Source organism: Taudactylus pleione, unplaced genomic scaffold (genome assembly GCF_031769625.1).
Source record: "Taudactylus pleione unplaced genomic scaffold, aTauple2 ptg000937l, whole genome shotgun sequence".
Lineage (NCBI taxonomy): Eukaryota > Metazoa > Chordata > Amphibia > Anura > Myobatrachidae > Taudactylus > Taudactylus pleione.
The window spans coordinates 592,831-606,874 of NW_028285338.1; the positions used below are offsets into that span (position 1 = coordinate 592,831).

Below are 14,044 nucleotides of genomic sequence, written 5' to 3' on the forward strand. Positions count from 1 at the left end.
ATCTCAGCGGCGTGTTAGAGGTGTGCATCATAATAAGACAGCATCATAGTACACGTCACCTGGCTGGTTATTACACTGAAGTGCTCGCAGTGCTTGCAGCAGAGTGTGGCCAACCTCAAGCGCTGCGATCTCATCCGATGTTACCCGATGTACCGATGGTTGTATACACTTCCTGGACATGACATGCACAAGTGGGCATCTTAAAACAGGTTGGTGGGTGTCTGCATACACTATGTGATCGCTCCCTAAAAAATACTGGGCGTGCTAATGCATTACTGTGTGATTGCACTAACTACACAATTTGCATACACATCGTGCGAGCGATTGTATCTAGCGAGCGGCTCTGAATCAGGCCCTGAGTACTGAACTGTCCGTGAAACTAAGGGCCTGATTCAGACCCGCTCGCAAGTGCTATGCGCTGACAAGCGGGTCGATGGCCGAGCAGTGCGCATGCGTGAGCTCTGGAGCGAGCGAGAAATCACTCGCTCCAGCGCTCGCATCCAAAAGGGGCGGCTGTCGATGTTGATCAACAGCTCGCCCCATTTGGGAGGCAGGTCGGGGGGGCGGGTGGCTGGCCAAACTGAGGCGTTCCCGAAGGAATGCCTGCCGTTTGGGGGCAGCCCTACTGACATCACTAGTCACTAGTGATGTCAGTAATGAGCTTCAGGCTCTATTAGAGCCGGAAACTCACTGGGGTTTGCGGCAGATGAGACCCTACCACAAGGGTCTTGTCGCAAGCCCCGATGGTTGCAACAATCGTGACCATCACCTGGCCACTCGCAAAAGCTGCTAGCTATTGGTCAGAGGGCCGGTCCAAAGAAAAAGCACCCTTCAGACCTGCGAGTTGCCTCCGGCATTGAGCGGGTCTGAATCAGGGCTTAAGTCAGAACCAGGTTCAACTTGGAACTCCTGAAGAGAACCGAGATGGGACTAACTTCTACTTGCTGTCAGTTCTCTGGGAACCCCAGACTTGCTTATCTTAATTTCCTAACAGAAATAGTGTCCGTGGATGCATAGAAACTAGAGATGTGCGCTGACCCCCGTGATTTGGATTGGTTTTGGATATGGATTCATCTTTGTGTTTTGGTTTTGGATCTGGGTTTTTTAAAAATTGATAAAAGAGAAGATAAAATCATGTAATTTTGACCTTTTTACATGCAATCCAAAACTTGAGTTGAGCTTTTCAAAATTCCAAGCTGACCGCGGGACTCGGAATCCATAAATTTGGTTGTTTTTGGTTTTCTGGATAACTAAACCGCACATCTCTAATAAGAACATCAAAGTCCATGCAGCAGTGGTCAGGGTGGAAAGTACTGTAATAAAGGAAGCCCTGTTCCCAAAGTGACAGGCATCATCGTACAAGCCTATAGCATTCCCCAACAAGTTTGCTGAATGCCTGAAAAATAACTTTGTGTGAAAGCAGAAGCATATATTGATTTTGTTTGTTTGGTGCTTTAAATATCTATGAGAGAAAAATCATCCACTTGCATGTTATACAATAGATTTTTGTTGTACAGTATTTTTTTGTTGTAATTAATTGATTAATTAATGAGTTAATTGATTAGTTGTAGTTAATTAATTGTCAGTTATTCTGCTTTACTATGAGATTTAATCTTTCCCAATAGCAATTCCAAATATCTGTACTTCACAAAAATGTAGATATTCTTCACTGTTACGCAGAATAATGTTCACGTAGCGTCCTTCAATGTTATCACACTCAGAGGTTGCAGAAGCTCCAGTCGCTAGATCAGTTATCTCTGCACACCTGCATAAAAACATATAGAGTTAGCCTGGGCTGTACACAATGACATTAATATGATTGCTGATTTATGGAACTTAGGACCCAATTCAGACCCATTTGCTAGGCTACGTTCGCACGCTTCTAGTCGATTTTCGCTAACTGCACATGCATCGCAGCGCACGTGCGCAAGCCAGTCATTGTGATAGGGAAGAGAACGCCCAGAACACACAGAGTTTGAGTTACAGACTGTGCCATTTGTGGGTGGTGACGGGAAGGTCCATGAAAATGGGGGAGTGATGGTGCGAACTCAGGTGTGTCTAAGTGTCAAAACGCCATTCTTAGTGCATGAATAATTAAAATGAAGCGTCATTGTACATGTCACCTGGCTCTTTTAACACTGAAGCAATCGCAGTGCTTGCGGTAGGGTATGATCAACCCCAAGTGCTGCGTATGCCTCCGATTGGTTCTCTATGTTACCTATTGTTATATACACTGACATGTGCTGCAAATGGAAAGTTGAGCGTCATAAGAATGGCTTGCGATCGCACTGCCGCTGGTGGGCGTCCTAATGTCCTGCTGTGTGATCACGGCTTTTGCATATATTAGCAGCTGATGGCTGCGTGCCAATGCAGCCTAGCGAATGGGTCTGAATCGGGCCCTTAGTTGCATGGAGACAATTGTGTGCATTAAAACTAAAGTAATCGTTTGACTATTTAATAAAACACTACCAAAATGAATGACTGTCACAGTATTAGAGGACAATCCTCACAATTTAAAATGCTGATGTGCTCAACGGGGACCCAGAATGTTGTGAATTGGACAAGAACATTCAAATCAATTGAGTCAAAGCAGATGTACATTGGATGGCATTTGTCATCTACACCACTCTTATTCAATCCGCGCAGCTCTATCTTCTGCTCATACTGTACCTCAGTTGCATAGACTGCATGTTTGTATTCCAATGAGCACACAATTCTGTGAATTAGCAGCTCCACCATTTTGTGAGTGACAGCAATCTCATTCTGTGAGAGTGCTGAATCAGCAGTTAACCACAGGGTGTGCTGGCATACCATATCTGTATTGCACAAGGAACACGTCCAATAAGGCGTCAGCCTTAATTATAGTAATTTCATTGCTTTTATTAGTTTGAGTGGCAGAAATTCAGTATTTTTTGTGAATTTCAGATCATGTCTAATAAGCCTTAATGGGACATGTGACACCATAAGGTTCTTTGTCTATGATTTTCATTGCTTTTTATAATTTAAACATCAGGGTTTGGTCGAGCAAACCGGGCATCCTGCAGGGGAGAAGGACAAAAAAATGGTACACTAGCATGGGTGGAGAAGGGGATTGCACACAGGGGGTGATTTGGGGGTGCATTCCCAGAACCCCTGGAGCAGTGGGTGCCGGGTTGATTGTGTAGTTCAAATAAAGAGTTCAAATATTGTCTTTTGCAGGTTAACTACAGGTCCTAGCAAGCCTCCCCTGCTTGCTGGTATTTGGAGAACCACAAGTTCCAGCAAGCGGGGCATTAAGGGCTCGCTGGTACTTATAGTACACCTGTAAAATAAATATTTAAATAATAGCAATACACCAAATGTTTTAATAATTTATTTCCCTGCAACTTCACCTGGCCTTTAAGCTCTTTTTAACTCCTGCTGCCCATCCAGGACTTCTCCGGTATCTAAAATCTTCAGGAGCTCTTCATTGCTCCTCCTCCATCATCAGACTGACACCCACTGCCTCACGCTGGCTTATATAAGCCAGCATAAAGGGGCAGGGTGGCCATCTTGAATTGAAATGGGAAGCCAGCCACCCACTACCAATTTCTGCAAGGTAATAAACACATCCCACCGATGCCTGCATCGCCATGCCCATTTCATCCTGCCGCCATCACCGCCATTCCCTTCGCTTCCCGCAGCAGAGGTGAACAGTGCGGGATCCCACCACAGCCATGCTGATGGATGAGGGTGGCGCCGAGTCCCTGCTGCCCCCAACGCCCACTACCTCTGCAGGGACCCTCCACCAATGCTCGCAGAGGACAGTCATCTTAGTGCACCTAGGTGAAGCCACTTTATACCCCATACAGGAGGCACTTACTGAGCATGTGTAGCATATTGAAGCTCCCTATCTGTATAATGGGGAATTTGTGGGCTAAAAGTTAATCAGTTGTAACTATCTCAATTACCTGAACCCCAAAAGCACCTACACTGGAACAAGAGCTACCGAATAAAACAAACCCCAAGACCTAATTCATCCTCAGCCCTGAGTTATGCCTTCCCAAAAATCCCCCATAGACTAAAGCTGAAATGTGGTCCTAACTGAAAGTGACATTTTTTCTACAAAGAAAGATAATGTCAGGTGCACTCTCATCCTCAAATAATATTTGCATATACAAAAAACTATTTTTATTAGGTATGCCATAAAAAGGCCAATATCTTTTGGTCTAGGGGGTAAATTTACTAAAGTGAGAGTTTTTAGAAGAGAGTTTTAAAAGTGATGCTGCCCATAGCAACCAATCAGATTCCAGGTATTATCTTCTAGAAGTTGCTAGTTAAATGTTAAGTAGAATCGGATTGGTTGCTATGGGCAACATCACTTTTAAAACTCATTTCTAAAAGCTCTCACTTTAATAAATTTACCCCTTGGTGTAATAAGAGTACTCTGGTTCTACTCTATTTTTATATATGAAAAGAAATATTTTAGTGTAAGAATTGTATGTCCTTAAATAAGGTCATCAAGCGAAATATAATCTTAAAATCATAGAAGTACAGAGTGAAAAAGAAAATAAATTTGTAAGAGTGAATTATTTAAAACCAAGGCTGTGTGCTGTCTTTATTTATAAGTCTATTATAGTTTAGTCTCTGTGTGTGTTTCAAAAAATATGTATCTATTCTTTACATTTTATACATTTACTGCAGGGGTTTAAAAGATACAAAAGTGTCAAAAGAGACTGTCAGCCAGAGATATAGCTACTTCCAACCTGGCTGTTGTCATTCAGTCCAGGCTACAAACTTGCACATTACGCTATATATAATACATATATTCAAGGATTTCAGTGTAATAATGATTTATATTTCAGTGTACCATATGATTGTGTTGTTAGGATACTTTTATTTTATATTCCTTCTATTATAGATATAGCTCATAGTCAAAAGCGGCAGCTTCACGTATGAACTATATATCTGCTGTTTGCACTATTAATTGTTCACATGCATTGAACCAAGACAGAAAAGGGTTAAACCAATTCTGAATTCCTTTGTCATATATTTAATACAAGCAAATAAAGGCAATGAAGATAGGAATTATCTATAGCATATACTAAGGTGTCTCTCTGTAAGTATGCATATAGCCTCTTATCCTGTTATCAGGGGAAAATGATTTATAATAGAGCTCTCTGTCTGCACACGTAAAGGCTATAAAGATGATTGTTCTCTGTAGCAAGAGATGCTAAAAATGTCTTATTTAGTGTCTGTGTTGCTTGTTCATATATTTAGTACAGGCAGATAAAGGCAATGAAGATAGTAATAGTCCATAGCATACACTAAGGTGTCTCTCTGTAAGTATGCATATTGGCCCTCATTCAGAGCCGTACGCTCTGAGCAGAGCGCACGCTCTGAATGCGGGCCGGGCTCCATTTTCATGGAGCGTCCTCCTGGACGCTCGTATAGCTGTGGGTCACCACCCACAGGCTATACGAGCGTGCATTGTGATGGCCGCGATGGTCGAGACCATCACGACCATCGAATTTGCGAGCAGGAGCCTGCGGTTGAGGTTTTCAACCGCAAGCTCCGGAGTGATTTTGGCTCTATCAGAGCCAAAATCACTCCCACTGACATCACTAGTGATGTCAGTGGGCCGGCTTCTGACGGGAGGCGTTCCCTTAGGAACGCCCCCATCAGGGAGGCACGCCCCCGGCACTCCCACCAAAGGGGGCGTGCTGTCAATCAACATTGACAGCACGCCCCCTTTGATCGGACACAACGAGCGAAGGACTTTCCTGCGCTCGTCGCGTCTGGCGCATGCGCACGACGGAGCTCCCTCCGTCGTGCGCATGCTCAGTCCATAACATCAACCCACTTGCGAGCGGACAGCCGCTCGCGAGTGGGTCTGAATCAGGCCCATAGCCTCTTATCCTGTTATCAGGGAAAGTGATATATAATAAAATTCCCTGTCTAAACACGAGGAGATCACTATGTTGTTTTTATTAGTTTAACCTAAAGTGACCGTGGTTCAATAGATATCAGCCGGGTATTCACTGATAAGTTAAGTGCTTAGGAACATGACAGATTACACTCGTAACTATGGGGTCTATTTACTAAGCAGTGTTATGAGACAGAGTGAAAAGTGAAAAGAAAGTGATAATGTACCAGCCAATCAGCTCCCAACTGTCATCTCACAGGTTGTGTTTGAAAAATGACTGTTGGGAGCTGATTGGCTAGCACCTTATCACTTTCTTATCACTTTTCACTCTGTCTCCTAACACTGCTTAGTAAATAGACCCCTTTCTCATGTGTCGCTCTTTCACAGTTCCACTGTTTTATTTGCACAAATCCCTGGAGGTAACTGAATGATGGCTAATACATCGTAATATAAACACAGCTCCTGTGTGACCCTTCCCGTGGTCTCTGTGCTGGTAGTTTCTTAATTACAACCTATCAGTCTAGCAGTGTAGCAGATCCTGCATACTTACACTAGATTGACTGACTGAATTTGTCTCAAGATTTAATCTATATTACGAATGGCATTTCCGCAAAGAGATGTAATTTCTACACACACTTAAATATATATAAATCAACACATATATAATTAGACAGCGCACAGCCACATGCTAATGCACACTTTGCTACAAGTTTTCTCAAGGCATAAGAGCCTAACTGAGAGTGGCAGAAAAAAATCTGACAGTTTAAACTTTAGATTGTTCCCAAATACTCATTTTTTATTTTTTGGCCCTGAAATTTGGCATGCAGCATGAAGCGCCAGTTATTCCAATCCATGCCAAATTTCATTTCATAACAAACTTCTCCAGCCAGCAAAACACAGGCCCCAGGCCAGTACAGGTAAATGCAAATGAATTAACAGTCTAGTAGTCTTTATAGCAATAACGCAAGGCGGGCAAAACCCATAATGAATAGTATTGTATGATGAAATGGTCAATTTGAGACTTCCCAACAACCCTTATGTTGTAAAAAGGACATACACAGTTTATTAAACCAGGCACTTCAGCAAAAGGGACTGTCACTTCTGTGGCTGAAGTGCTTGGTTTGTTTGTACCCCCACAAAACAAAAAAACACATTTGTTAATTGTAGGGTGGCCACTGATTGGCTCCAGCTCTTGACAGTTCCCTATGTGGGCTGTTCAGTGAGTCAGGAGCCAGAGCCAATCAGTAGCTGCTCTTCAATAAGCAGCCACTGATTGGCTGGTGGCTCCTGACTCACTGTCAGTCGGGAGCAGGTTTGCGCTGTATGTGGTCTCACACACACAGCGCTAAACTTAGTAAATGGTTCTGGTGTTCTGGATGCTACAGGAGACCAGTGCGATGGAAGAGGTGAGTATATGATCTTTATTGCAGGTGCTGGATTTCTACATTGGAGAAGAGGACGTGATGACCTGGCAGTAGGTAAGTATGTGTGAGTGAGGTAGGTGTGTAATAAACTTTTACTTGTCACGGTATGTGTACTGTTTTTATTTAACTATTTATTTTACAGTGGGGGTACAGGTGCCGGCCATCTACTGGCACTTGTATTTAAACAAATGCCAAAGGGCAGGCATGCTGGCACCTGTACTTCCACTGTAAAATACAATAGTTTACTTATATTCTTCACTTTATTACCCTGTACCCAATGCTCCAGGGGTGCGGGGAAGAGCCCCAGGCTTCAGACCAAGCCTGGGGTTAAGGGAGAAGGGGGACCCCTTTTTTCCCCACCTCCCTTGAGATCCACAGCTTGACCTGACCAGCTTGGCCTGATAATGCTTTGGCCCTGGAGCTCCAGTAATAGAGTCTCTGGGCTGTGGCATTACAGCCCGGCCATTTTGGGTCCGGTTCTGGTTTTAATTATAGGGGGAACCCTACACAATTTTTCCCTCCCTATAATTAAAACCAGGACTGGCCCTGCAGCCTGATGTTGGTTTCTAAATTATGGTTGAACCCTACTCATTTTGTTCACCATAATTTTAGAAACCAGGACTGGCTGGTTAAGCTTTAGGGGGGGACCCTACATCATTTTTTAAAAACATTTAACCCCTTTTTTACAGTTACAATACACAAACAGCCTTCACATATCTCACTGATATGTGCAGGCTGCTAGCTCGGGAGAGTTTTGCAGAGAGAAAACACTGCAATCTCGGGTGAGTAATCTCATCTAATCTTGCTACTCGGCGGAGAAATCTCGATCTGCTTCATGATCGAAAAACGAACTTTCAGCTAAACTCACTCAAATTTGCGAGTTGAAAAACAGGAAAATCACCTGAGCTTTGGCGATGCAAAAATCGGACTCGATTCTTAGTAAATTTGCCCCTAGGTATCAATATAAGTGGAAAATTCTTGTAAGTCCATTCATATGTCATAATGTTTCTTTCTATTGCACTGAGTTGACTCATCAAATTGTCTTTGCAAATTAGATGCAGGACTATCTTCAATCTCTCATAAGGAGGTTGATGATGAATGTGGTGGTAATAGCATGTGCTGGTATCTATCCATGCTGGTGGTAGCTAATTCTGGCCTGATTGATATTATATACAGTATAACATTTTCTACATTTTGATAAACAACTTGTATGAACTCACTGCAAATGATGTAACATGTTGGAAGTGCCAAGATGGTTAAATTCCCTACTTTTACTTACCTTGGCGCTACAAATGCCACAGATGGCTTGTAAAATCACAGGATTTGGGTAAAAATAATTCCACATTGAAGAGGAAGCTATTTTTGGTCTTTTTCCCAGGCATGACAACGGGTTTCTTATCACTGGCATGAAGTGCTATCTCTGGTGGCTTGCATCGACACAAATAACATAATTCAACTGAATGTTATCAACTTGTTATTTTATTTATTTATTTTATTCATCTTGTCTAACAAATTCATCAACATCCTCATTAGAGTCAGATACACAATTATCCCCCTCATTCTGTTGCACATTTACAACTTCCAAAATAGCATCCTATGAATCTGCCTAAACCATCATCATCATCATTACCTGTACTACTACTCATTCTCACATTTGCAGAGTACAGAAATGGTGGAGGGAGGCATCTCTAGGATTACAGTGTCAGAATCAGAAATGTGATACTCACACATAGCACTCATGGACACCCCTAGGTGTAAATTTACTAATGGTTGATTTTGATCGATTTTAAATTGATCTAAATCAATGTAATTTGATGTCTTTTTGGGGCTAAATCAAACATTTACCAACAGATAATTTTTTTGCTTCTTAGTCTGTTTTTTTTTAGAAAAATAACACAAGGTACAGAAAAAAGAAAAAGGAAAAAGAAAACACAAAAGAGGGGTACAGGCATAAGATAGGGCAACATAAACAAACATTGCCATTAGTTACAACCAAGATAAAAAGAAGTAATAAAAAGCAGGAAGAGACTGATTGGCATTACCATACTGGGCATTCAGAAGGTGAGAAATTGTAAACAGGGGAGGTTGACAACTATAACATCCTTGATGCCAGGATTCCTCTGTAGAATACTCATGAACCATTTCAAAAGGGGGATTTGGCAGAGCAGTATGGGCAATTTAAAGTTTCCATCAAGAAACTGTCCTGTTTCCAAACTTGGGCAACAGTCTTGTTTGTGATGAAGAATTGGCCAAGAAGATATCTATGTTAAACTGGGATGTTATCTTGGAAAATATGTAAAATAGCCATAGCAGGTGACAGGTAGAGTGACAAACCAATAACTTTCACTGTGAGATTTTGTACCTCCAACCAGAGAGAATGTATAAAGGGGCATACCCAGCAAACATGCATATAATCTCCCATTTGTCCACATCTATGTGAGCACAAGCAAGAATGTAAGGGCCAGATTTTGTGTAACTGAGAGTGAGTCAATTTCATATACATTTCAATTTGACATATGCACTTAGACATTTTAAAAATAGAGGAGAATAGTCCAGACCAATCATGAAAATGCGAAGCCAAATTCAAATCTTGCTCCCATTTCAGTTGGGCCCAAATTTTATCAGGTTGACAATAGTGAGTAACAAAATGAAATATCTTCCTTACATTTGGCAGAGGATAAGCGAGAGAAGACTATCATAGGATTAGTACCTGGGGACTCTGCAAGGAGAGGAAAGGAGTGGAGCCAGTGATATTTTTGGAAATATTTTTAAAATTGGTTGGAGGTAAAAAATACTTATTATGCAATTTGGGCAAAAGACATTAGAAAACATTCCAGATACAAATCTCTAACAGAGGAAATAACTCTATAACACCAGGGGTCAAATAGAATAGGGTGATTGTTTAGAAAATGTGCGAGTTTAGCAGTAAACTCTCACACTATTAAAACTCGCCAAATGTACCATTGTCATAGAGACAAGAACCTGCAAAGTCGCATGTTTTTAGACACAGAAACTAAGCTCTCATCCAGATGTTTTCACATTTTAAAAATAAAACTCACATTTTCTAAACTCTCATTGTATTATATCATGGCCCCAGGAGTTTAAATGTAAGTTTGGGATTAAAAAAAGTCAAGCCAATAAAAGAGTAGTTTAAAGAAGGCAATGGGAAATGTAAGAAGGATGACATAGTATCCCAAGCTTTCAAGGTGGCAGTCACCCAGGAAACATGGCAATAAGGAGCCTAGAACCAGATGGGAGCTATAAAAGGTCCTGTAAAGGGAATTTCCCCTAAAATATCATGTTCCAGTGAGAACCAAGATTTAGGATGTGCTGTTAGAAATCAGTTACTTATTTGGTAGAGCAGACAAGCCAATTGATACAGGACAATTAGGAAAAGCCAGGCCACCCAAACTGTTGGGCATCATGAGATATTTTTTGGCAATTCTAGCTCTTTTATTATACCAAATAAATGTATTAAAAATTTAATTTTTAATGTTATCCCTTTCACTATGCTGGTTCATGTAATTCTTATATTTATTTATTTTTTATTTTTCTAATATTTTTACTTATCGTCATTATGAATATTATTATTTAAATTTTTTATTTTTTTATTATTATTTTTTCCTATTTATTATAAATTATTATGTTTCATCTTTATTTATCATACACCATTTGTCCATTATTGTCTGTTATGCCTACACTATATATACATTATAATTTATATATGTTTCAGTGTGCTAACGCTGTGCATATAAATAGCGAAGTCCATGCGCTCCATATACTTAGTAAAGAGCACTGTCTGACTGCTGTTTGCAATTCACAGACAGGAAATTATGTAATGTTACGCCGTTCAATTACCGGAATTTACCGGTGAACCGCACACCAGGAAGCCGCGATGTTGTTATGAAACCTAGCGGTGATCATGTACTCTGAAGGATCCCCAATAAGAAAGTAAACAGCCACTGATACTGGTAGGAACACCCCATTGATTACTAATGAATTTGATCATCAAGTAAGGGCTACTAAGAGTTTTTAGCCCGTAGTGTGTGTCATGTGACTATCTCTGTGTCTGACCAACCGGAAACTCTGTTCCAATTTAGCAGCCAGAGATATTTCAATCTATTATCCTCCTTGAGAATATTACAAATGTCTTGTAGTAAGTCTGCCTCTGACTTTCTATAGATATATACAGTATATTATATGTTTTATAAATTGTTTTTATAGTTTATATACATGGAAATACACTTTATTAATTAATTACCTGAATCAGGTGTAATCATCTCCTTATTGAGAAGGGTATATAAATCCAAACAAGGGACATGGACAGTCACCTTTGATAAAGCTGCACAGGACAGCAGTGAAACAAGTCAGGTGTTCACAACCTACCACATCAAGAACCTACCTATGGTGGAATTCCTTGAACCAGCACTGGACCATATGCTACAGCATTTCTAATTGGGACTACTTTCCACTCTCTGGAAAACATTTCTTTGCTGGTGGATAAGGCCCCACTTAAGAAATATTGCATGACTGGTGAGGACGTATTGTTTCTATTTAAACCAACTTATATGGGACACTATCACCCAGCAGTGTATTTGTGAGTACAGTACCATCTGTATGGATTACGCCCCCACAAAAGAGGATCTCTAAGTTATGAAGCTACATTGACTCAATTTAGCCCAGTGTTTTGTATCCTGCTGTTCTCCAGTTTGCCAACACTTCACATTCATGACTTCATTGTTGTTCTATCCTCATGGTTCCTGGAGGTTTGCAAACTACAGTCTTTGTACTTATTTTACCCTTTCCCTCCATATGTCCAAGAGCACAGTCAGTGCAGTGCTTACAGAACTGGTATCATACTTTGGACATGCCTCGTCTCAGATGCCTCCATGACATTGTTGTCACAAAACCTGGACTTAGTCATACCTACCTTGCAAATCGGTGCTTTATCAAGGAGGGACACTCTAGCCTAGAGAGCTGTCAATGCATTCCTAAGGGCCATGGGCACAGCCATGTTGACTCTGATCAGGTGAGCATTAGTATCCAGTCTCTACCTGTCTGTCATGCTCACATGACTGTCTCCACCTTTATCTTGCTTTTAGCAGATTCCAGATATGGTACTGATTACCTGTATTACTCACTGCTCTGTCCCCTGAGTTCTCAAACATTTCTCCTGACCCTTAATTCCTGTATTTAGAGTAAGGGGTTGAGTAACACTCTATAGGTTCCAGGGGAAGATTGGAAGCCTTCCAGGTTCCACTGACCTCTCTGAAGGCACCAAGCATTTCCCACATTAGTCACACCCAAGAGTAGACTCCTGATACAACCACCACTATTGCTTTGTGACTCAACAGCCCAGTCCAAAGGTCCTGACTTGTATCTGAAACCCTAAACTGACAAATATTGTGCAACTGGGCTGCAGGTTGGTGTCATCTAGCTGCAGCTTTTGTCCTGACAGAGATGCTGCTCTTTGTGTAATTCAATCACATTGTTAGGTGTAGTCTTCCTCCCTGCACATTGTTCTCTATGCATTTGTATTCATTAATACATATATGTTAGTTCTTTCATGTCCTTATTAGTTTTTTTCTGTTCAGTGTCTAAATCTACTCTGCAGAGCAATATCTGCATGTTGCTTAGATCACTTTGTGGTAACTTGTAATCTCTGTACTGCTTATTTGAATACACTACTGTGTGTATGTATGTATATATATATATATATATATATATAAAATGTGAGAAAAGCACTGATGAGGCCATACAAATGAGATATATTTGTCCAAGGTTTCTGACCTATATGTTTATGGAGAGTGAGGGAGGCTCCATCCATTCGGCCTTTTCGGGTCTACAGCCTGAGAGCAGGCTAATTAGGAACTTGCACCTCTGAGAGGCTGAAAAGTTGTCTCAGGGTTTTTACTTAGTGTCTCACTACCTGGGGAAACAGGCTTGGTAAGAGATATTGTGATTTATTGACCATGAGTACTGTACATATGACTATGTTTTTGGTGGGGACATCAGGTTCTTCTGCTTATGGAAGAGGTATCCTCTTTGCTTAGTTAGAGACCAGACAGGTTAGGATTTTGGATTATGTTTTTCTTTTACTGTAAACTATTTTTGGCTAATTACACAGAAACTCTGGGCTTGTGTGCTGTTTTCTGGTTGCTGTGTGTTTGCAATGGCCCATCTACCCCAGCAGAGGGGACCACTACCTTGATCTCATAACAAATTTTTTTAGCTTCGGTAATGTGTGCTTTCCCAACAAATGTTTTCTCATCTCAGTGTAATACTGCATAGTAGTTTGTATCACAGTGCCTGCACAATTGTGATAGAGTGTTTGGGAACCTGTGGCTTCTTTATTTACCATGGGTGGTGACAGTTAAAAGAGAAGCATATGGTACCATAGGTAGAGAGAGAGAATTTGCAGTGAGTATTACATTCAGCTCTACCCTCACTGATCAGTACATTGAGCTCTATGTGATCACAGCCCTGATGTTAGTGTGATACAATTAAGGTGATTCAAATTACAGCCACAATCAGAGTGCAGACAGTTATACTTCCAGGGGTAATTGACAAAAGATAAAAAAGGAAGAGAGCCCTATTCAAGAGAGCTTACAATCTAAAGGATGTGCAGCACATCAAATGGAAAATGTGACTACACAATTATTTGTGTGTACACACTATATGGTGGTCGCAGGTTCCATTAATGCACAATCATACAGTATAGTGTCTATCAAGCTTT

The 14,044-nt window shown here is 41.0% G+C and overlaps 1 protein-coding gene across 1 annotated transcript in view; it reads right to left on the bottom strand.

The window, feature by feature from the left end:
- Nucleotides 1-1,608: 1,608 nt before the first annotated feature.
- The window catches only part of LOC148473302 (uncharacterized), a gene marked incomplete at its 5' end in the record, with an annotated part of 113,706 nt that continues 101,270 nt past the window's right edge, over nt 1,609-14,044 (bottom strand). Inside the window, one exon of the mRNA XM_088459833.1 lies at nt 1,609-1,765. Coding sequence (XP_088315959.1) covers nt 1,609-1,765 — 157 coding nt within the window. The remainder of the gene's footprint in view (nt 1,766-14,044) is intronic.